Source organism: Pongo pygmaeus, chromosome 19, assembly GCF_028885625.2.
Source record: "Pongo pygmaeus isolate AG05252 chromosome 19, NHGRI_mPonPyg2-v2.0_pri, whole genome shotgun sequence".
NCBI lineage: Eukaryota > Metazoa > Chordata > Mammalia > Primates > Hominidae > Pongo > Pongo pygmaeus.
Genome location: NC_072392.2, coordinates 83305922 through 83331173, shown reverse-complemented (window position 1 = coordinate 83331173; position 25252 = coordinate 83305922). Strand labels below are relative to the sequence as shown.

Sequence of the window (25252 nt, the reverse complement as noted above, 5' to 3'; positions counted from 1 at the left end):
GCAGTGATGCAATCACGGCTCACTGCAGCCTTGACCTCCCACCTCAGCCTCATGATGAGATGGGACCACAGGCATGTGCCACCACACCTGGCTAATTTTTTCTATTCTTTGTAGAGATGGGGTCTCACTATGTTGCCCAGGCTGGTCTTCAACTCCTAGACTCAAGCAATCCTCCTGCCCCAAGCCTCCCAAAGTGCTGGGATTATAGGCATGAGCCACCGCTCCCGGCCTAATTTTTTATCCTTTAACAAATACTTCCCTATCTCCCCTTCCCCCTTCCCTTCCCAGTCTGTAGTAACTTCTGTTTTACTTTATATAATTTCAAATAGCCAGAAGAGAAGACATTGAATGCTCCCAACACAAACAAATGATAAACATTTGAGATGATGGATATGCTAATTACCCTGATCGTATCAGTATACATTGCGTGTACTGAAACATCACTATGTACCCCCTAAACATGTACAATTATGTGTCAATTAAAAAAGTTTTCTAAAAAAGAGCTAATTCCCTTGAGTTGAGTCAGATCTTCTGAGTCAATGCATTTCCTGCTGTCTGGGTATTGAAAACCTGCTGTGCCTCCTCCCTGTAGGTGGGGAATTGTGTCCACAGTGAATGTAAAATGCACCTGCCCTGAAGTCTTCCCTCAGCCATGAGATTTGGACAGAACAGGATCCAGGCCTTAGAGATAAACCACTGGTACCTTAGAGATAAGCACTGGGTTTGCAATTCTATTCAGAACTCAAGCCCCCTGGCTTATTCTCTCCCGAGACTCTCTTAGTCGACAATCAGACCTTTTTTTTTTTTTTCCTTTTTGTGACAAAATCTTGCTCTGTCTCCCAGGCTGGAGTGCAGTGACGCTATCTCAGCTCACTGCAGCCTCCTCCTCCTGGGTTCAAGCAATTCTTGTGCCTCAGCCTCCCGAGTAGCTGGAACTACAGGTGCACACCACCATGCCTGGCTAATTTTTGTAATTTTAGTAGAGATGGGGCTCCATTTTGACCAGGCTGGTCTTGAACTCCTGACCTCAGGTGATCCGACCTGACCTCAGCCCTGAACTCCTGACCTCAGGTGATCTGCCCACCTCAGCCTCCCAAAATGCTGGGATTATAGGCATGAGCCACCTCGACGGGCCCAGACCTTTACCAGTGGAGAAGCTGGAGGAAAAAAACAAAAACAACAGCAAAAAAAAAAACTGGTTCACAGGTCAAAACACTAATGATGTCAAAATTATGGTAATGAGGTCCTGAGACAAATAAAAATTGGAAATTGGGTCTAAGAAATATCCTTGGGTCTCCTTCCATTTTCTTTCTGTTTGGTTTCATGAAACTGGGTATATGGAACATGGAAGTATATGGTTTTGAGTTTATCATAGAAAAATGATGATTATTATAACCCAAAGTGAATGCCCCTGAGTACACAGGTGCCCTCCTCAGCTGGGATCAGGGCTCAGCAGCAGCAGAGTCACTGAAATGTGGGTGGGGTCAGGGCATATTTTCTCAGGCAGGTGGCATTTTTGCAAACTGGGGACATAGGAAGATGTAAAACATTTTTACAAGAGCCCAACCCTTAACCATATTGAAGGAAGGCACTAAACAAAACACAGCATCTTCAGTCCCTGTTAGTACCATGACTTGAGTCTTACACAGTCAGAATACATGATTAGTCACATCGTGCCTAATAAGCCAAGTTTATTTTCATGTGTGCAGGAAAATCCCAGAGTTAGCAATGAGGTCCTAAAATAAATTCTGCATTTTAAAGGAATAACTGCTTGCATGTGGGAGGCAGTGCTCAGCTCTTTCTTGTCTCCTAGATGATGTTCTATGGGGGGCTGGGTCAAGGTAGCCAGAAAGTTCAATAAATCAAACATAAATGTCCAATTTGTCTTAATGGGATTTTAAATCAAAGATGAACAACGGACATTTAGTAGCACATGGAACCAGTAAACATGACTCACACACCCCTAATGAATTGGAACGGGTAACGATAGGCACCCAGGTTGTCTTGGATCCTCACAGGGTCTTCAGTCCATGGACTTCCAACTCTTTCCAACTTCCCCATCCACACATTAGTGAATTCCAAGAAGCATAACAGTCTTTTCTAGAACCTCACCTACCCTTGATTTTGCCTAACCCAAGATGAGACCCGGAGGCTTATTCTGAGAGACGAATTAGGAACTAAGCCCCCAAGAGACTGGTTTTGTCCCTCACAGTTCTGCTGAATCTTCAGTCTGTCAGCCCAGGACTTGTGGAGTTTGCAGAAGTTCTCCTCTTGTCTACCTGTTGCTCAGACTTTAGCAAGATCAACAAATCAGGGACATACCCTCCCAGGGACACAGAAGACTTCACTGTGGACCTCATCAAGGCCTGTTGGTAATACATGATCTGGAAGAGACACAGTTGTCAGAAGGTATTCAACCCCCTCCCACCCTTCAGTGTCACTACACACAGCCTCCAAACCCAGAAGCCATTTACCCAGAGCTGCACCCCGTTCCATGCCCAGAGCCAGCCCCCTCAGTACCAGTGGGTCAGGCCCACAGTGGACAGATGACCACAGACTTCAAATCAGTGGCCTCCTTCAGCCATTATATATTAGTCTGGGAAAAAGCATCGCAGAAAAAAAAAAGTTCTAAGGAGCATTCAACTGAGACACGGGGACAAACACTTGGCTTTTCCCTCACGTGTCTCTGGCAGACAGAAGCAGAGAGCGGTCCCCACCACAGGTGACATCCTTAAACTTCCTGATTCTGCAGCATTGCACAAAGCAAGTTATCCCCTCCTCAACCACCTTCCTCCATGTTGAGATAGCTAACCGTACATCCCACCTCAATGCCCCATGGTTCCCAGGACTCTGTCTTGGGCCCCAGACATAAGATTTGCCAAAATAGGCAGTTGCCACCTTGGGTAGATTCTGGCCCTGTAATGATAGGCGCAGGGGCCACGTTGAGGATGTAGAGTCTCTGCAGCCTGCAGCATTGGTTCCACAGTCCTCTCTGGCCACCCCTCAGCTCTGTGCCTTCGAGGGGTTTTTCAGACCCTGAGTGTCAGCCTCGGCCCCAGCCAGAGCTTACAAAAGCCAGAGCTTACACATTGCACGTGGTTTTCATTTCATTACCAAGTGCAGAGGGTAAAGCAAAGTACATATAATCTGTTAGAAGATTTAAAACCATTCTTCGCTGGAAGTGTAAGACTAATTACCTCTTTTTTGACAGCAACGACTGTTTGTTTCTGTAAGACAAAGAAACAAAACTATTAAGCAGATGTCATGAAATCATTACGGTTCAAACACCCATTTGAAAAATAAAAATCCTTCCCCATGAGAAAAATGCCCATTTTTTTTCTTTCTTAAAAGATAGGATTTCTCCATGTCTACTGCCTCCACTCTGGTCTATGTAACCCCTGGGGAATAAATACCAAGCAAGAGATTTGGTAAGCAAAGGAGCATAACTTACCACTCTAACTTTGCTCGCCTAAAGGCCAAGATGAATTAAGGACTAAATTTGGGATTGGTGCCAATTCAGCATAGTGCCTACAGAATGATCTGTAGAGTGAGAGATACAGATTCCTGTCTGAGATATGGATTAAGAGAAAAATGGGGAAGGCCAGGTGCGGTGGTTCAAGCCTGTAATCCCAGCACTTTGGGAGGCCGAGGAGGGAGGATTGCTTGAGCCCAAGAGTTCGAGGCTAGCCCGAGCAACATGACGAAACCCCGTCTTTACTAAAAGCACAAACAAATTAGCCAGGCATGGTAGCGTGCACCTGTAGTCCCAGCTACTTGGGAGGCCGAGGTGAGAGGGTTGCCTGATCCCGGGAGGTTGAGACTGCAGTAAGCCATGATCATGCCACTGCATTCTAGCCTGGGTAACAGAGCAAGACCTTGTCTCAAAAAAGAAAAAAAAAGAGAGAGAGAGAGAGAAAGAGAGAAGAGATAGAAAAACTAGCACAGAGCTTGGGTGTTGGTTTCTTTTGTTACAGGGGAGAGCTCTGAAGCAATGGTGAGATGCATTCCCCAAGTAGTCATAACAATTTGACCAATAATATAAGTTGAAAAATAAACCAATGTTACCAAAAATAAAGCACATAATGGAAAGGCTTGAGGCCAGCATGGACTGCAAGCTGAGTCCCCAAGTTGAGCTGCCCTGTGGAATCAGGCTCCATCCCCTTGCTGAAGCTGTTGGAGCAGGGTCATACTGGGGATAAGCTTCAGGGTGTCACCTCCCAACTTTTTGAGTTAAGGCAGAGAAAGAAAAGACAGTTCCAAGAGGGGCTTCATGTTCAGGCTCTTAGAAGCTCCTGGAAACCATTCAGATCTATCTCTGGCTAAAATACATAGATCTGCAATTGCAGTGGGCCGTGCTTCCTCTGCACCACTTTTCTGCTCCATGTAACTCTTGGAGGCTGGGCAAGGTGGTGATCCCAGCCTCAGTTCTTCTAGGTTTGGTTGTGTCCAGGGGCTGGTTGGTACTGACTCTTATACTTCAAGAGGAGCCTCTTTTTGTTGCTGTAGTTGTTGTTGTTGTTGTTGTTGTTGTTGAGACGGAGTCTCTCTCTGTTGCCAGGCTGGAGTGCATGGTGTGATCTCAGCTCACTGCAACCTCCTCCTCCTCCCGGGTTCAAGTGATTCTCCTGCCTCAGTCTCCCAAGCAGCTGGGACTACAGGCACATGCCACCATGCCCAGCTAATTTTTGTATTTTTAGTAGAGACGGGGTTTTACCATGTTGGCCAGGATCCCTTCGATCTCTTGACCTCGTGATCCGCCTGCCTTGGCCTCCGAAAGTGCTGGGATTACAGGCGTGAGCCACCGCTCCCGGCCTCACGGGGACCCTCTTAATTCCTGCTTTGCTAATATCCATGCTGCTTAACCCACCCAAGTCTTCACTTGGAAAAGAGTGGTTAAGTCTGAGGAGGACACTACTTCCTTTGAGGCAGTCAGCAAAATAAACACTGGCCCATGAGCCCATTGAAAAGGAGTACAGGAGAGTCCAGTCTAGAATGTCATATACTGGTCTCTCCTTTCTAACTCAGGCTGGGTTTCATTTTGCTTCCCTGGATTGCTCTTCTATCATTGCTTTTCACAAGAAATCTTTTTCCTGCATAGGGGATTAGGAAGAGTTATCTCAGAAAGGTAAGGCTCACATAGTTCTCTATGTTTTAGGCTCTTATACATCCTGACCTCCTCCTTCATAGCACTGATCACCATTTGAATTTTATCCTTATTTGTGTGACTCTTTGTTTAATCAACATGAAGGCACCATTAAGGGCAGGGGGCCAGGTCTATCTTCCCTAGCACAATGTCCAATGCAGAGTAGATGCTCAGCAAATATGTAATAAATGATGATTCAGCGTGCTTGGGGGCCTAGAAGAATGGGGATATTTTCTAAGCTTAATAGCATTTTTTTCCACTAAAAAATTGAAAGCACTCCCCAAATGATCCAAATGCATTGGCAATCATACTTATTTGATCCCATTCTCCTCCAACATAAGGCACTGTTTTAGAAGATGCACATTTCAGGTAGAAAAGGACCCTGGGGCCAGAGTGGACTTACATTGAAATCTAATACTTCATAATTACTTCCTTCTGTTGGAGCCTTGCTGGAGTGGGTTATTCAGAATAGCATCTACTGGTCTATGCCCTCTGCTCAAAGGGGGAGCTGTACTTTTACATAATGATAACTGCCTAGCAACTACTGCGAAGCAATTTACACTTCTTTGAGCCTTTACAAAGCTTAAGGTAAGGAGATTTTATTATATTAATTTTTAACTGAAGAAACAAAGCTTCTGAAAGGTTGTGTGTAAACTTCTCAACACCTCCTGGTCAGTAATTGGATGGGCCAGGATTCAAATTCAGCTCTTCCCTTTGCAGAGCTGAAGAGCGATTGTTGAGAAACACAAAATCGCTGATCCTGTTCACTTTCTCCTCCTAGCCTGCTCTCTTCCAATTCCTTCCTTGCCCTGAAGCTGAGAGTGCTACAGGATGGAATGACTCTGTCCAGTCACTTAATTTAAAATGTAAACAAGGCCGGATAGAGTGGCTCACGCCTGTAGCCCTAGCACTTTGGGAAGCTGAGGCAGGCAGATCACCTAAGGTCAGCCTGGCCAACATGGTGAGACCCACATTTCTACTGAAAATACAAAAATTAGCCGGGCATGGTAATGCACACCTGTAATCCCAGTTACTTGGCGGGGGGTGGGGTGGAGGCGGGACTGACCCAGGACAATTGCTTGAACCCAGGAGGTGGAGGCTGCAGTGAGCCGAGATCACGCTACTGCACTCCAGCCTGGGCGATAGAGCAAGACTCCATCTCAAAATAAATAAATAAATAAAATGTAAACCAGAAGTGAATTAGAGCCCTAATGCAGACAAAATACAAGTACCAGAAACACTCTGTCCTTAACACTCATGATGGTGAAGACCAGAATCGTGCTAGGCCCACACTCAGCAGCCAGTGTCATAAGCACCTCCAAGGTGTCCAGACCCCAGCATCAAGCTTTCTGCCTGTCGGCCACTGTTCTGCAGCCAGAACCTGGGGGCACAGGGCTCCTGAGTGGACGCACACAGATGCATCCTGGCTGCCTGGTGTTCTCTGGGCCCCGCAGGGAGCTGTATTTGCAGGACTTTCTGCCATGCTCATTTCCATTCCGCCTCTAGGGGGTCTCCCTTTGGCCTAATATACTTGCTTCTAGAGCCATTATCTCAGTCTTTAGGGGTTTACAATTTGTATACTCCTGTTCACTTCATTCGATTTTATTATCTCCCTAGGGCTCTGCCTCTGTGCTGTAGTTTGCTATTTTGTTTTCTGATTCCCAGAATTACCAGTTATCTTCTGGAAATGGAACTGCAGCCTGCTCTCCATTAATAGGATTTGGTTGAAGGTGAGACTTTCCCACCTCTACCTTGGATTGTCCACATGAATTTAGCTTGTATTTCTAGCTTTAAAAATAGCTGTCCAGGTTGTATATGTTGAAGGACAGTGGCTGCGGAATGTGTGGCTTTGGCTAGATTGAAATCATGGCGGGTCCAGAAACTGATGCCCAATTCCAGGCGTTAAAATACATTTCAACTCTTAGACGCTCACAAGTACAGTGAGTTGAGTACTGGCCACATATGGAGGCATTGCTTTGATGATCTTTCACTTCAAGTGAAGATCTAAAAAAACTCCATCTGTGAAAGCAATATAATGGATTCTAAACTGTCTGTGCCTCAGCCATTTAGTTCTCATGCCTGGAGAAGCTCATGTCGACTTGTCATGTGATAATTCAATTTGTACAATAAATTATGAACCTGGAAAAAGCAGCCGTCCATGGGATCTGCTTCCTCTAGATTAACATACAGGGATCTCTGCTCTTCTAGGAGTCTGTGCAGGGAGGGGATAGTGAGGGAAAAGAGTCCTGAACTTTTTAAAAGGTGAAGAGACAATTTGATTTGGAGGGAGTGGTGGAGAAGAGATTCAGGAAAGAGTATGGATGGTGGTACATGCCTGTGGTCCCAGCAACTACTAGAGGCTGAGGCCAGAGGATTGCTTGAGCCCAGGAGTTTGAGGTGGCAGTGAGCTACGATGACACGACTGCACTGCAGCCTGGGTGACAGAACAAGACCTTGTCTCAAAAAAGAAAGAGAGAGACAGAGAGAGACAGAGAGAAGGAAGGAAAGAAGGAAGGAGAGAGGAAAAAAGAAAGAAAGAAAAGAAAGAAAGAAAGAAAGAAGAAAGAAAGAAAGAGAAAGAAAGGGAAAAGAAAAGAAAAGAAAGAGAGAGGAGGGAGGGAGGGACGAAACGAAGGAGGGAAGGAAAGAGAGAAAAAGGATGGAAGGAAGGAAGGAAGGAAGGAAGGAAAAAAATAAAGAAGCATATGGGCTTTGGGGGTCAGACAAAGGTTAAAATCCTAGTCCTACCACTTCGTGGCTATGACCTTGGATGAGTTGCTCAGCATCTCAGAGCCTCTAATTTCTCATTTGTAAAAGGAGAATTTAAAAAAAGAGGGACTAAAAGAGATAATAGACATGAGGTGCCTGGCACATAGCAGAGACCTACACACAGTGCCTATTCATCAGGGCTACTACACCACCACTGAGCACGTGCACGACACAATTTAAGCCCTCATCATAAGATAAAATGCAGGATTCACAGGCAATATTTGGGACCTACTTATGCGAAAAAAAGATATTCATTGCTTATCTGAAATTCAAACATAACTGGGAATCCTGTATTTTTATTTGCTAAGTCTTTCAAACCTACTATCAATATTATTATATCTTAGCCAAAGGCAATAAGAAACATTATGTTAAAGTGAAGTTGTTAAGAAAAAAAAAGTACACACAATTCTAAGCAATTCAAAGAAAACCACCTCATGATAAAATAAGAAATAAGGGGTTTTTTCCAGCCTGGCATTCACACACAACTTCCCTCCTTTCTCAGCTGCCGGCCCTCCTGGAGTGAAGCCACTTCTTTATGCCTCATCTCAGCGACACACTTTGCTACAGGAGGAAGACTCTGCCTAAGGAATCTCTGGATGCTCTGCATTCTTAGCATTCTAACAACTTCTTACTTTTCCCTTGCAGAGTTGCCCAAATAGGGACATATCTAGACTTGTTGATTACATAGCTCTGGGCCGGCTGACTGGCAAACCCCGGATGGAGGGTGCAGACAATTGTTACAGGGCAGAAGGGGTCAGGCCACTAGCAGGAGTGCAGGGGAGAAATAAGCAAGGACCTTGGGATGGGGTAGCCAGGCAGGTATGTGCAGAGAAACTCAGGTGGGGGGCCGAGAAAGCCACGGAGCCAAAGGCGAGATGGGGAGAACCGTGAGGGATCGGGCAGCACTGGCATTGAGAGCAGAGAGGGGGTCTAAAGTCAGAAACCGGGAGATCCAGAAACACAAGTGGTTAAGGCAAAGCAGGCAAGAAAAGAGATGGGGCCGGGCGCAGTGGTTCATACCTGTAATCCCAGCACCCTGGGAGGCCAAGGCAGGTGGATCACTTGAGCCCAGGAGTTCAAGACCAGCCTGGGCAACATGGTGAAACCCCATCTCTACTAAAAATACAAAAATTAGCTAGTCTTATAACCTGGTCTCAAAATGAATAAATAAAGGCCAGGCGTGGTGGCTCATGTCTGTAATCCTAGCACTTTGAGGGTCCAAGGCAGGCAGATCACTCGAGGCTAGGATTTTGAGATCAGCCTGGCCAAAAAGACACAACCTTGTCTCTACTAAAAATATAAAAATTAGCTGTGCATGGTGGCACACATCTGTAATCCCAGCTACTCAGTAGGCTAAGGCATAAAAACCTTTTGAACCCAGGAGGCGGAGGTTGCAGTGGTCCGAGACTGTGCCACTGCACTCAAGCCTGGATGACAGAGCAAGACTGTCTCAAAATAGATAGGTAGGTAGATAGATAGATATAGATAGATAGATAGATAGATAGATTTAAAAAAAATTAACGGGGTGCACCTGTCTAAGGAGTCTTGGATTCAAGATTGTGATCATGCGTAAATAGTAAATAGCCTTCCAGCCAGGTATGACCTCATCAGGTAGACGTAGAATTGCTTACCATTTACAAGGCTCAGTGCAAAATAAAAATGCAGGTTTACTGTTCAGAAAAAAAGTGTAAGGAATTCTGAGATGGTAACAGAACATTAAATCAAACAAGGGTCCTTCTGAGGGTGGGGTCTTGGGCAGCTGTACAAGCCCCCTGCCCATGAAGCCGGCCCTGGGTGCAGGACGTAGGCCTTGTGGGGTGGAGAAGGGAGCAGTGGTTGGATCAGGGAGGCACATGAGCTACAGAACTGGAAACACGTAACCGAATCCTGGCTGGGTCACCTTGGGCAAACGACTATGTCTCTCTATTTTGTTTTCTTCACGTGAAAAAGGAAACTGACATTGTCTCTGTTAATGGATTTCAGGAAATCCAGAAAAACTTCTAACAGCCACAATAAGGACATTAGAAAACATCAGGCAGGATGTGGAGTGGGCTCTGGTGGCCATCAGCTGAGGTTCAGATCCTGGCTTCACCACTTCTCAGCTGTGTGTCCTTGGGGAAGCCACCCTCTCTCTCGGCCTGCTTTCTCAACCATGAAACAGAGGTCAACGTGGCCATCTGCCTCATAACGCAGTAGCGAGTCTTAGCTGAGCCGTTACAAAGGGTGGCGCACTCAGCTCCATGCCTGGCATGCAGGGAGCTGTCAGCAAACATCAGCCCCTTCCCTTCCCTCAGCTAGGCATGGTCACACAGAAGTCACAAGAAGAAAGCAGTTTGTCCCCTATTGGTGGGAGCATATGGTATGGGGAGGGGGTGTTGCTCACTGAGGGCTCCAGGCTGAGCACCTCTGCAGAGCACAGTATTTTATACTGGGAGGCCATATTTCTGCCTTTTACTGAAAGATCTGTATACTCGCCAGTGTAGACTGAGGTTCTGACAGCTGCTTATTGGAGTAGGCAGAGAAGTTGAAATTGGCATGTAACGCCTCTTTCCACCTCCAACCGGGGGAGAAGTATGAGAAGGTGAAAAGGCAGAAGAGGAAATTGGCTAGGTACAGCACCCTAACATGGAGTCTGAGGTCTAGAAGTCCCATAAATTCTCTCTCACAGCATGACAACATTTAGAATAATACCAGCTGTGTGTGGAGTGTCTACGTGTTGATTAGCATTCTAGACACTACACATAAGTGATCCCACTTAATCCTCTGACAAAGGAACTAGCATGCTTCCCTGTTAGAGATGAGGAAACTGAGACTGTGGCTCAAGAAAGAGCTTGCCCAAGATCACATGGACCAGAAGTGGCAGAGCTGGGGCTCAGGCCAATGTCGAGGGTCTCTTCAGCACCTGACACTACCCTCATCCCTAAATGATGGCAGTGACCCTGCCATGAGCAGCCCCTGCCCCCATCGCCTCCTGGGGTGGAGGAGTTGGGGGTTCTGTATGCCTCAAGGTATTGGAGCTAAAAGAGGACTCATTTCTAGAGTGTGGTCCTGGCCCCTGGCCAGTCCCTCCCAGCTGCCATTAGCCGGTGGGAGTGGGCCATCCAGGGCCCGAGACACCTGCCAACCTAATGACTTTCCTCCTTATGGTTGACGGTTACTTGCCTCTATTTGGGGAAAACAGATACATCTTCTCAAGAATTTACTCATTCTCGAAATGCAAATCAAAACCACAATGAGATACCATCTCACACTAGTCAGAATGGCTATTATTAAAAAGTCAAAAAAGAACAGATGCTGGCAAGGAGAAAAGGGAAGCTTATATGCTGCTGGTGGGAATGAAATTAGTTCAGCCACTGTAGAAAGCAGTGTGGTGATTTCTCAAAGAACTTAAAACAGAATTACCATTGACCCAGCAATCGCATTACTAGGTATATACCTAAAGGGATATAAATCATTCCATCATAAAGACACACGCACATCTATGTCCACTGCACTATTCACAATAGCAAAGACATGGGATCAACCTAAATGCCCATCACTGGTAGAATGGATGAAGAAAATGTGGTACATATACACCATGGAATACTACGCAGCCATAAAAAAATGAGATCATGTTCTTTGTAGCAGCATGGATGGAGCTAGAGACCATTGTCCTAAGCAAACTAACGCAGGAACAGAAAACCAAATACCACATGGTCTCACTTACGAGTGGGAGCTGAACATTGAGTACACAAGGACACAAAGAAGGGAAAAACAGACACCCAGGCCTACTTGAGGGTGGAGGGTGGGAGGAGGGAGAAGATGGAAAAACTACCTATGAGTACTATGCTTATTGCCTGAGTGACAAGATAATCTGTACACCAAACTCCGGTGACATGCAATTTACCTGAAATGTAACCCCCGAACCTAAAATAAAAGTTTAAAAAGAAGGATTGATGGCCGGGCACAGTGGCTCATGACTGTAATCCCAGCACTTTGGGAGGCCAAGATGGGCGGATCACCTGAGGTCAGGAGTTCTAGACCAGCCTGGCCAACATGGAGAAACCCCGTCCCTACTAAAAATATGAAAAAATTAGCTGGGCATAGTGGTACACGCCTGTAATCGCAGCTACTCTGGAGGCTGAGGCAAGGAGTTACTTAAACCCAGAAGGCGGAGGTTGCAGGGAGCCGAGATCGCGCCACTGCACTCCTGCCTGGGTGACAGAGCGGGACTCCGTCTCAAAAAAAAAAAAAAAAAAAAAAAAAAAAGAATAGAAAAGAAAAAAAAAAAAAAGAAAGAAGGATTGATTCCTTCTCAAAATGACCTCTCTTCAAACCAGCTCAGGCACTGTGAGTTCTCTGAAGTGAGACAAAAATCCAAAGCCTCTGCACTCCCAGGTCTTCATGGAGATGCTTCGTGCTCTTGGCAACCCTCTTCTCTCAGGGCAGATTAACCTGGGAGCACAGGGGACTTGCAGACAGTTGAAAATGTTGCAGACAGATAAACCACAGCATGCTGGGGCTGGCTGAGGGGAGGGCTGGAAGGGGCTCTGCATGCATGAGAATTGCAGTTCTTTATTCTTCTTAATACTTTATTCCACAGCAGCCAGAGTGCACAGACAGGAGATAGATAGATAGCTGGGAAGAGAGAGAGAGAGAAAGAGAAGATAATGGTAAACAACAGCGGAGACACAGCCCGTATCACACCCCACCATGGCAAAGGCACCCTCTGTCGCACACCCAGCCTGCCCACTGGGCTCTGGGCTGAGGTTGTTGCCAGCATCCACATCCGCAGGAAATGGGCTCTGAAGGCCAAGGCGCACAAAGATGCCTCCTCAGTAAAGAGAGTAATCTGGTCACCCTCCTCAGAAGTCACCCCCAGGATGGAGCAGCTCAGCTCCTTAGCTTCCCTCTCAAATGGATGAAGTTAAGGTCCTGCCTAACCACCCCCAACACACACACACACACACACACACACACACACACACACACACACGGCTGAGCAGTATCCTGGCTTGGGTCACGGATGGGTGCCCCTTGGTTCCCACCCCCCATGTCAGAATGAGTGATGTGCTTTCTGCCTCCACCCTCTCTCTCCTCCCTAAGAAAGAGGTTTCCAGAGCTGCTAGTTAGCCGTAAAAAAAAGCAAACCTTCCACCCAGGTTCAGTCTTTTATTCGAGGATGCTGTTTCCATGGCAACCAAGCCTACAAGGCCTCAGCAGTGATCTGTTCTCTGACAAGGGGAACACGGGAAAGGCTGCCCTGGGAACAGCTGAGTTAAGGCTGACTGCACCCTGTGTGTATCAAAGGAAGGGTCTCTCCAGCTTGTGGACAAAAGACCTAATGATTCCCCCGGTGACCCTCTCCAGGGAGCAAAAGCAAACACTGTCCCAGAGCTGCCTTGCTAACATTTCTGGCTCCTTTTTCTTTCCCCTCCCACTTCCACCCTCCTCTTTCCCCTGCACACCCCTACAGGCTTCCACTCATGCCTTAAGGCTCTGCAGAGCCCTATAGATGTACCCTAGGCTAGAGATGACGACCCTTGCTACCCAAAGACAATGTTTGACAGAAAGCAATGAAACCATCTAAGATCTGTTTAAATGGGTCTAGGCTGGTTCATTGGAATCAGTGGTTCTCAGCCAGAGTAATGTTGACTTCCTCCCCAGGGTACATTGGGCAATGTCTGGAGATGTTTTTGATTGTTAGGACTGGGGCTTAGGTGGGCAGGGAGAGGAATGGAGGTACTGACATCTCATGGGCAGAGGGGGGGATAATGCTAAACATTCTAAAATGCACAGGACAACTTCACCAAAGAATTATCTATCTGAGCCAGGCACAGTGGCTCACACCTGTAATCTCAGTGCTTTGGGAGGCCAAGGCAGGAGGCTTGCTTGAGCCCAGGAGTTCAAGACCAGCCTGGGCAACATAGAAAGACACTGTCTCTACAGATAATTTCAAAAATTAGCCAAGCATGTTGGCATGTGCCTGTGGTCCTAGCTACTTGGGTGGCTGAGGCAGGAGGATCAACTGAGCCCAAGAGGTCAAGGCTGCAGTGAGCTATATGAGCATGCCACTGCATTGCAGCCTGGGCAACAGAGTGAGACCCTGTCTCAAATAATAAATGAATTAAATAAATAAATAAATAAATAGGAAAAAAAAGAATTATTTGGCCCAAAATGTCAATAGGGCCATGGGCTCAACGGCTTATGAATTGTATTTCTATAAATAAATAAATACTCATAGGACATTGGCTATCCATCATGAAAGACAGCCTATTTGAGGAAAGCATATTTTTTTTTAATGAAACCTGCTTGGAGAATCTTTACAAAGATCCCACTCCACTGGGATGTGAAAGAAAGTGGTCTAGATTCCAGGTCCTGTCATGTGGATTAAGGTTAAATCCAAAACTGATTCAAGAGTTTCGAGGCTGGGGTCTACAGTCTCCTCAGGATCAAGGAACTGGCTGAAACTGTGTACAGAATGTCTGTCTGTGCATCTTTGAGTGGAATGAGCTCATAACTTTCATCAGATTTTCAAAGGGGGAAGTGACTCAGAAAAGTTTGAAAACCAGTCATCTAGATTCCATTGGCTCTTCCCTGCACTCTACAGCCTCTGCCTGTCTTCAATCGTAATTTCTCCTCACCCAGCACCCTTCCATGGCCCCACTTCTCCCCCAACCCTGAGTCCACAGAGCCCACGGTCCTCCTCTGTTTGGCAGTCTCAAAGAGGAGATATCGTTGCCCTAACAGACATGAATAGACATGTGGACACCTTCCCAGCCCCAGAATCTGACCTAGACCCTACCCAAACTATGCAGCAGAGACATACCTGGTTTACCTTGACTTCATTCGGATTGGTCACTCGGTCCAGGCCGTAGTCCAGCACATTGTCCATTCCAGGCTAAATGGAATAAAAACAACATAAGGTCATGACAGGGAGAGTCTCCAGTTTCTGGTTAACTGTGGGTCTCGGTTAATCTGCCAGTTGTGAGATCGAGCTGAGAAGAGCTTGTGGCCTAGCCCACGGGAAGCTTTGAGTGGGTGTAAACCCTCCAGGTGAGCTGTTGAGCTTCATGAGGGCTGTTCTGCCTCCCAGTATCCCCAGCACCTAACATAGTGAGATGGAAGGACGGATGGAGAGAAGGATGGGTAGATGGGTGGGTGGGTGGGCGGATGGATGGAAAAATGGACAGGTGGTTGGCACCCCCAGTACCATAGTGGGATGCATGGATGAGTGGATGGATGAATAGGTAAATGGGTGGTGGGTAGATGGTGGATGGGTGGGTGAGTAAATGGATGGATGGATGGATGGATGGATGGATGGATGGATGGATGGCCAGACAGATGAATGGCATTCCCAGCACCAGAGTTGGATGGGTGGCAGGAAGGAGGGAAGGAGAGGGGGATGGGTGGATGGACGGATGAATAGGTAAATGGGTGGTAGGTGGATGGTGGGTGGGTGAATAAATGGATGGATGGATGGGTGGATGGATGGATGGATGGACAGACAGATAAATGGCATCCCAAGCACCATAGTGAGATGGATGAATGGAGGGATGGAAGGATGGATGGATGGATGGATGAATGGATGGATGGATGGATGGATGGATGGATGGATGGATGGATGGACAAAAAAAATGAATGGCATCCCCAGCACCATAGTGAGATGGATGGATGGAGGGAGGGAAGGAGGGATGGATGGATGAATGGGTGGTAGGTGGATGGTGAGTGGATGGGTGAAGAGATGAATGGATGGATGGATGGATGGACAGATGAATGGAAAACTCAGCACCATAGTGGGATGTATAGACGGAGGGATGGATGCATGGATGAATGGGTAAATTGGTGGTAGATGGAAGGTGAATGGATGGGTGAAGAAATGGATGGACGGATGGATGGATGGATGGATGGATGACAAACTCAGCACCACAGTGGGATGGACAGATGGAGGGATGGATGGATGAAGGGAGGGAGAGAGAGATGGTTGGATGGATGGATGGATGGATGGATGGATGGACGGATGGACAGATGGTTGAATGAGTAGATGGATGGATGAGTGAGTCGGCATATGGATGGGTAACATTCAGGCTCCAAAAGAGTTCACTAAGACTAATACATGGGCTTCCTGACTCTTCCCACAGTGCTCCTTCCCCACACTCTGTGGTTTCATCTTGGGCTTGGCGGGAAAAGAGAAGTGACAGAGCAGTGCTTTGGGAAGAGTCCAGGCTTGTCAGGCACCTCTGGGTGCCACTCCTGGTTCTGCCACTTCCCAGCTGTGCAGGAGATCTTGGAAAACACTCCTTGTCTCAGCACTCGCTAACCTCTCTAAGAAACAGAGAAGAAGCCTCCTACGTGGCAGGTTCTTGTGAAGATTTAACAAGATAGGGTGTGAAGCTCTCTACAGAAGGTAGCTATTGCTGAGCAAGGGGTTGTATTCATTTTAAGATTACATATGTAAAAGAATGGCCCTAAACTGGGACTGTAATCTCTGTTAGTTCCCTTTGCCAGCAGGTAACTCAACCCTCCAGAAAATCTTACTTGGTCCCTCTCAACTTCTTGACTCTTTGAGGGCAATAATTTGGGTCTTTCACTTCCCTTGATGCAGGTGTGATGCCAGGCATCCACGCATTGCTCAGCACATGTGACCAACCAGGTTGGCTACACTGAAGCAGAGAGTTGGGAAACAACTGGGCTTTCTTGCCATCAACTTCAGCCTCATCCATGGGATCAGACTGGGTTTTAGCTCAGACGTAAGACGGCCAGATAAAATGTAGGAAGTCCAGTTAATTTAAGATAAATTGCAAATAATTTCTGTCCCAATATTTTGATGCTTATTATATATTTCTACTAAATATACAAAATACATTTTACATAAAAATTATTTGTTGTTTATCTGAAATTCAAATTCAACCAAATTTCCTGTATTTTATTTGCTAAATCTAGCAACCCAGCTCACTGAGCTACCATGGAGGCAAATACATGCAGACAAGACAACACAGGGAAGAGAAAGGAAAAGGCAATAGAAAGTGGGTGGGGAGGAGGACAGGGAAAGGGAACGGCCAACCTTACCCTAGTTGTTACAAGTGGATCTTGATCAGCAAATATCTATGGGGCACTTCCTATGTCCCGGACATTGTGCTGAGCCCTGGGGAGCCCATGGTGAGTGTGCCCCAAGACCACTGCTCCCCAGCAGGCATTACTAAGGCACTCCCAGTCTCAAGGGGGAGGTAGCCACTCAGCAATTAATCACACAAAGGATAAATTAGAGTTGAGACAGGTGTCTTGAAGGGATAACACCATGGGATCTAATCTCACATGGCAGGGGCTCAGCAGAGTCAGTGTCTTCGACAAAAAGGGTTCTAGGAGTTGCCCCTTAATCTGGTATGGAGAAATCCCCCTGCATAACTGAAGACAGACTTCATACACACACTTTGGCACGTTCACACACTCTCACACTCACACACACCCACAAACTCTCATACATACATATGCACACTCACACATGCTCACATACATACATGCCCTTACACACTGGCACACTCACACGCATGCTCACATACATGCACACACCTACGCATACTCCCACATGTACATATGCACACTCACACACACACACACACATTAATATGGTTTGGTTCTGTGTTCCCACCCAAATATCATCTTGAATTGTAATCTCCATAATCCCCAGGGATTGAGGGAGAGACCTGGTGGGAGGTGATTGGATTATGGGGGTGGTGTCCCCCATGCTGTTCTCATGATAGTGAGTTCTCATGAGATCTGATGGTTTTATAAGTGTCTGACAGTTCCTCTTTCACATACTCACTCTCTCTTGCCTGCCACCATGTCAGACGTGCCTTTTCCCCTTCCACCATGATTGTAAATTTCCTGAGACTTCCCCAGCCATGCAGAACTGAGTCAACTAAACCTCTTTCCTTTATAAATTACCCAGTCTTGCGTATTTCTTTATAACACTATGAGAATGAATACACAAAAACATGTTCACATACATGCACACACATATGCATGCTCACACATACACACATTCACACACACACGTGCATACTGACACACACATACATGTTTACATGCATGCACAAACCTAGGCACACTCTCACACATACATATGCACACTCACACTCACATACATGCTCACTTACATGCACACACGTATGCATGCTCACACATACACACATTCACACACACACGTGCATACTGACACACACATACATGTTTACATGCATGCACAAACCTAGGCACACTCTCACACATACATATGCACACTCACACTCACATACATGCTCACTTACATGCACACATCTACACACACTCTCACACATACATACACATGCTCACATATATGCACACCTAGACACGCCAACACACTGACACACATACATGCTCATATACATGTACACATGTACACACACTCACACACATACATTTGCACACTCTCACATACATGCACACCCAAACACACAGACATGCACTCACACTCACACACACACACAGCCTGTGCTCATGATGCCCTACAACCACTGTCTGGCTGCTCTTCCACAGGCACTCACTGCCTTGGTGACTTCGGTGTGGTCATCTGCTCAAGTCTTGAATTCGTCATCTAGTTCTTTCCTTCCAACGTGCCCCAGGCTCTGATATAAATTTGGTTGCCCCAGTGCTCAACAGTGCACTGCATAACTGAGATAGACTCCTCTATGCCCTCAGCTGCCCAGACCAGACGGCCTTAGACTCTCAGACCTGCAGCCACCCACTGGGCTTCATGATTCTGCCAGCCTGTCCAGTTCCAGCCCCAACCTGGCTCTCCGTGCCTTCCCTACTGAACAGCCAGGCACAGTCCTCTGGCCGCTGCTGCCTTGGCTCTTGCACCTCTGTGGGCAGCAGCCCTTAAGTCTCAGTTGTTCCCAATCAAGCTGTGGTCCTTTTCCAGTTCCCTGCCCTGGAAACTGGTGAGAGGGCTGCCTTTCTGCCTCTGCTGGTTTCAGAGACTCCCAAGCTCCTTTCATTCATCCATTTCTTCATTCATCAGGTAGTGTAAAGTCTTTGATCCACTATGATCATCACCAGAGTGCTGCTGACGTAGTTTCTGGCACATAACAGGGTGTTCAGATGAAGTTAACCAGAACTGACTGTCAGCGCCTAGGAAGTAAGGGCAGCCGATGCATCCTGCGGTGTGCCGCCTGCAGATAAGGAGACAGCAGGCGCTTTCTGCCCTGGTGCCTCATGCAGGAAACCTTCAGAGACATGCAAGCTCCCCTCCTTCACCCTGAGGAACTGTGAACACCAGGGTGTGACCCCGCCCCCCCCCCCCCCCCCCGCCACAACATCCCTTGGGTGTAAGCCAAAGAGGCAATTTGCTCAATGCATCATCATTCAGGTCAGGAAAGGAGCTCCTGTACTCGTGACAACTGCTCGTGAGGAGGCGATGTTCCCAGGAACCCACATACAGAGCAAGGCCAGCGTGGGAGGTGACGGACACTTCTCGGTGGTACTCCACCGTGTCCCCCTGCCCCTCCTTCTCTCAGCTTCACTCTCATCCCAAAAATATCAGACTCTTCTGGTGCATGGAACAGAAAACAAATACTAAGTAAAACACTAACTCGTTTTCTAAACAAAATAATACAGGGGAAAGAAATAGAGATGAGGCCAGGCGCGGTGGTTCATGCCTGTAATCCTAGCACTTTGAAAGGCTGAGGCCAGCAGATCATGAGGTCAGGAGTTCGAGACCAGCCTGGCCAACATAGTGAAAACCCATCTCTACTAACGATACAAAAAATTAGCCAGGCGAGGTAGCGCACGCCTGTAATTCCAGCTACTCGGCAAGCTGAGGCAGGAGAATCGCTGGAACCCAGGAGGCGAAGGTTGCAGTGAGCTGAGATCGCGCCATTGTACTCCAGCCTGGGCGACAGGGCAAGACTCCGTCTCAAAAAAAAAAAAAAAAAAAAAAAAGAAAGAAAGAAAGAAAGAAAAAAGAAGTAGAGATGAGGTGAAACAAGGAGACAATTTTATGTTGCAGTGTTAGGAAAGTCAGCTCCTAGAGGATTTTGGCTTGAATGTCACTCTCCACATCCTGTGTCCTGTGTTCTCTGACCCCCAATTGGACGCAGGGCCCCTGCCTCCTACCAGCTGCCACGGCATTCTGCGTGTTACTCATTCATTGGTTTAATCATTTTAGTCTTTGTCTCTCCACCAGACTGCAAGAAACTCCTTGAGGTCACGGGCAATGTCTGTCTTGGCTCATAATCCAAATATCCCCATTGCCTAGTAAGCGCCGGGCATAGAGCAGATATTCACAAAATATATGTTAATTTTTTTTTTTTTTTTTGGACCACGGCACATGGAGCATTCCACCCACCCTGGTTTTATAATATAACATTATGTGTCAGGCCGCCACAGTGGCTCACGCCTGGAATCCTAGCACTTTGGGAGGCCAAGGCAGAGTCAGGAGTTCGAGACCAGCCTGGCCAACATGGTGAAACCCCGTCTCTACTAAAAATACAAAAATTAGCCAGGTGTGGTGGCAGGCGCCTATAATTCCAGCTACTCAGGAGGCTGATTCAGGAGAATTGCTTGAACCCAAGAGGCAGAGGTTGCAGTGAGCCAAGACCATGCCACTGCACCCCACAGTGAGACTCTGTCTCAAAAACAAACAAAAAACAAACAAACAAAAAACACATTATATGTCAGATCATTTTCCTAGGTCAATGAATGGCCTTTGAAAATATTATTTGAATAGCTTCACAATGTTCTATCATGTTAATATACCTCAATTTATTTTGCCATATTCCATTGTTGGACATTTAGCCTAACCTCAACGGGAAACGGAGGGCAGACATCTCTGGCAAGTGTCTGCATACGTGGTTGAAACAAGGGTCATTTAGCTTGATATGCAGATAAGGGATCGCTTGATTTAGCACACCCACCGCCAGGAAGCAGCCTCAGACTACATCCTTGGGAGGCAGGAAGTCACAGATGGCACAGCAAAGATGCAGGGAAGGCCTCCACATGCCTGTCTAAGGGAGCGTTTTCTCCCTTTGTTCATTTACAAAACTCACTGTTGTTTGCATCGTGCTCAGATCTGTACTTGGTTCCATTTGAGTAAAAAATGGGTGAGAAACATCGTTTTCCTTCATTACAGGATGCTGAATCACAGGTGTCCTTTGGGCTCCAGGTAGGAATTCAGGTCAGAGCCCTCAACTACTACCACCCAAGTGGGGTCTTGGCCTTTGCCAGTGATGATCTCCCTGAAACAGCATCTATCAGACTTTTCTCCCTGCCTTTCTAAATCAATCACCCTCTCGCTGTGCCCCTTCTGCAATTAGGTCTTATCTCTGGGAGAGTGTCACTCATCTGTGCTCCAGCAATTTGGATTTTGAGCTCCTTGAGCTGAGAGAGGGACCACGGGTGGGGCCTCCTTGCACAGAAGCAGAATATTGGGCTTTACCATCAGAAAGATGTGGCTTCCTCTCCCAGAACTGAGCAGGCTACTGAACCTCTATGAGCCTCAATTTCTCCATCTGAATAATGGGGATGGTGACATTCCCTACATCATAGCATCAGGCGTCAATGTGGTCATCTGTGCCAAGAGCTTAACACAGGTTCCGAGGAGTACTCAATGACTCTTGGCTGTTATTTCACACCCAGCACCTAACCCCTTCCCTGGGACAAAGTCAAGGCTCAATGAAGGTTTCATGGATCAATGAACAGACAAATGAACAAGTGAATGAGTCAGTTCAGTAAGAGCAGGCCACGTCTCACTCTACAACTGTTGGTTACAGTCTGACACGGAGTGGCCGCGACACTCCACAGCGCCAAGTGCTTTGTTTGCCTTGGCTGGCTTTTTTCCCATTGAACTGACAGTTTGTTTGGGTCTCCTGGAGACAGTCTGGCAGTCTGTGAGCTCCGGGGCTTCCTGAGCCTGTCAGTCAGATTGCTCAATTTCTAGACTGAGATGCTCTTCAAAAACACTACCTTCCACCCCCACAGGCCAACAAGAGATGGGGAGAATTTTAAGAAAATCACAGAGAGTGGGGCCACTGCACTCTCCTGCCTCATCTTTGACTACTGGTCTAGTTTTCACTTAGGGAGCAGCCATGAAAGAGGTTAGATGTGGGGAGCAGTTTTAAGTCCTGGAAGTTCTAGGACCACTCTGAGTCCATCAAAGCCTCATGCTGAACTTGGGTCCCCAGTGCTGTCAAAGAAGGACCAGGCACGTGTGGACCCAGGCATTCAGCTTCTTAGAGCAGAAGTGACCCAGGCAACGTTCTGATGACCCAGGAGGTTACCAAAGGACTGAACTGCACCGAGACATCACATGACATTGTCATGAGAGGCAGAAGTGCCCAGGGCTAAGGGCAGTGGGGAGCTCCACAGTCAGCGGTATGTGGGTTCAGACCCTCTGGCACTTACTAGCTGTGTAACTTTGGGCAAATTAGCAACATCCTTGAGCTTTCACTTGCTTATCATTAAAATGAGAATAATAATAAGCCCTTCCATACAGGGCTGCAAAGGTTCAATAAGAATGCAGAAGGCGGCCAGGCGCGGTGGCTCACACCTGTAATCCCAGCACTTTGGGAGGCCAAGGCAGGTGTATCATGAGGTCGGGAGTTCAGGACTAGCCTGACCAAAATGGTGAAACCCCATCTCTACTAAAAATGCCAAAATTCGCCTGGCATGGTGGCGCATGCCTGTAATCCTAGCTACTCAGGAGGCTGAGGCAGTAGAATCGGTTGAACCTGGGAGGCGGAGGTTGCAGTGAGCTGAAATTGTGCCATTACACTCCAGCCTGGGTGACAGAGCAAGCCTCCATCTTAAAAAAAAAAAAAAGAATGCATAAGGCTTAGCACAGTGCCCAGCACACTGGGAGTTCTCAGTTCATGTCTACTGTGATGGTGATGGTGACAATGACCACAATGACGATGACGATAAGGGTGGTGGAGGTGGTAGAGAAAGTGGGGGAAATAAGAGAGGTGGTAGAGGTCAGGGAGATAAGGGAGGTGAGGGAGTGGGAGGTGAGATGACGGTCATGGTGGCGGAGATGGGCCGGGCGGAGGTGGTGGTCATAGACACATTGTCATATTTATGTGATTCTGTATCATGCTGTGAAGAGCCACTCAGCCACTAGCCTGGTGGGGGCTGAGAGCTTACCCCAGGAGAACTGAGAAGAACCCAGATGATCAGTTTTTCATTTTAATGCATAGCTAGTCTATGTCACTTTGCAAGGAATGTAGTCACATCGGCATTCGCACAGTGAGGAGTCTCTGCACATAATATAGAAGCCGTTCTTTACCTACCCTCAGGTATGGTGCCACTGGGCACCAAGGTGTCTTGCCAAATGTGGCATATCCGCCACGTCTCCTTATCCTCACCACGGAGTGATTCTGGAACACACGAGCAATGTGAGGCTCCTTCTCATACAAAGAGTTTCTACGCTACCAACCAGGAGGGGTGCTTGTCTCCGGGACCCTGTGCTCTATCACCCAGCACAGATACCTGCGTCAGGCATCTGTAAACTGGTTTCCCTAGAGGAGAAACCCTGAAGCAAAGAAAAAATCAAACAAGCTGCTTGGGATCAACCTCAGCACCTTAACCTCGACAACACAGCATCCAAACCCATGCCCCTACAGGGTGGAACACCTTAGGAGAATCTGTTTTGAGTATATAAAGAATATAAGCAAAACAGCCAAAATCGGATGGGCTTGAAGTTCAAAAATCCATAAACTGTGACACCAGGCCTCACTCAGTTCTCTTTCTGGTTCAGAGAATTTCTGATACCTGGCAGGCAAGGAAGCTAAAGGAAGAGGAGGAAGAACATTTCTTTCTAACTCTTCGGTTTCCAGAATCTCATTCACATCTCCTACCTCCCATGACCCATAGGCAGCACAGGGGGCTGAGACAGGAGGAAATAGGGGCAGCAGAGTTAATCCCAGTATGTAGCAGTCAGAGCCCACTTCTGTGTGCTGGGGAATGAGGCTACCATTTCCCATTGATGAGCTGGGGCAAGTTACACCAGCTCTGTACAGCTTGTCTCTCTGGGCCACTGAAGTCCCAAAGCCAGAGATTCAGTGTGCTCCAAGCAAGGAGAAGCTCAACACAGACGTATTCCTTCTCCTTCTCCCATCTCAGCTGCTGGGAACTGGATCTAGGAGAGGAGAAAGTGAGGGAACTGGAGACACCAAGAACTTTGGCCATGCAGTTTCCATTCTCACAGGACTCTATTTTTCTGCATTGGAGCCTCCATTGGGGCCTACGTTCTAATTTTTTCTCCTTATATTCCTTTCCCAAGGTATGATATCCTAGCAAAAAAAAAAAAAAAAATCCCAGCCCTCATAAAACACAAATTCATTCAGGTCCCTCCCTCCCTACCTAACACCAACAGATGGGCCATGAGCAGACCCCATCCAGACAGAGAACTTCCTTTTCTGGCCAAGAGGCACTTGGATGCTAACCCAACACTGAGCAGCAACTCCTGCTGATCCGATTCTCACCCTAGAGAAAGAGGAGTTGGCAACAGGCATGGAGAGCACAGGATGGAGGTGGGAGTCACAGGAAGAGACAGAGGACACCAGGCAGGAGGATACTCACAGGGCATCGGTGCACCAGCCAGTATGCCTTCTCCTGGCAGTCCAGGGCATATCTGTCTGCTTTGTTCCTCTCCTTTCCAGCCCTGGAAAGCCAAAAGCCACGTGTAAGGCCAGGAAGACTTTGTGTCTTTTGATTAGTGATGCCCCCCATTCCTGATGACCTAGACCCCTCTCCCAACCTGCCCAAGTAATTCACATATACCATAATAGTAATGAACACAGCAAGCACTGACATCACACTTAAGTACTAGCACCCTTCTAACCACTTTGACACGTATTAATTCTTTAAATCCCACTTCATCCTCCCAGTGGCCTTTTCTCACTTCAAAGTTCAGGGCACTGAAACAAAGAGGGGGTGAATGCCCCACCTGCCCACCAGGGTCACACTGCCAGCAGTTGGCAGAAGTGGCACTTGCACTTTGGAGTCTGGCCAGGGTCTAACTCCCCTGGACAGCACAGTGCTGCACTGAGATCACACTGCCGCCACTAGCCCTAAATCAAACCAACTCCACCAAATTCAACATTGGAGAGCAGCGTGCATGGGTGACCTTCCGGGTCGACATTTGACCTCCTGGCTTCTTAACTTTTCCCTGTTTGGGCAAACAACATAGTCAACGTCTGGACAGGCAGGCAACCACCTGTGGGTATTGGTGACGAGGAAGATGCTGGCTTGGGGAGTCCTCTCTCCTCCGTGCCTGTGACTTCTACTCTGGCACTGCAAAGAGTTCATGCCACGTTGGGGCTTTTTCTGAGCACACCTTATTGC

The 25252-nt window shown here is 47.3% G+C and overlaps 1 protein-coding gene across 2 annotated transcripts in view; it reads right to left on the bottom strand.

The window, feature by feature from the left end:
• RGS9 (regulator of G protein signaling 9) overlaps positions 1-25252 on the bottom strand; it is a 90950-nt gene that overhangs the window by 35414 nt on the left and 30284 nt on the right. The window contains exons 8-11 of one of the 2 annotated variants that reach the window (XM_054458610.2): positions 24488-24569; positions 14721-14792; positions 3198-3227; positions 2323-2384 (exon numbers count right to left, since the gene is read on the bottom strand). In XM_054458610.2, coding sequence (XP_054314585.1) covers positions 2323-2384; positions 3198-3227; positions 14721-14792; positions 24488-24569 — 246 coding nt within the window. The remainder of the gene's footprint in view (positions 1-2322; positions 2385-3197; positions 3228-14720; positions 14793-24487; positions 24570-25252) is intronic. The other variant, XM_054458611.2, reaches the window with a different exon arrangement.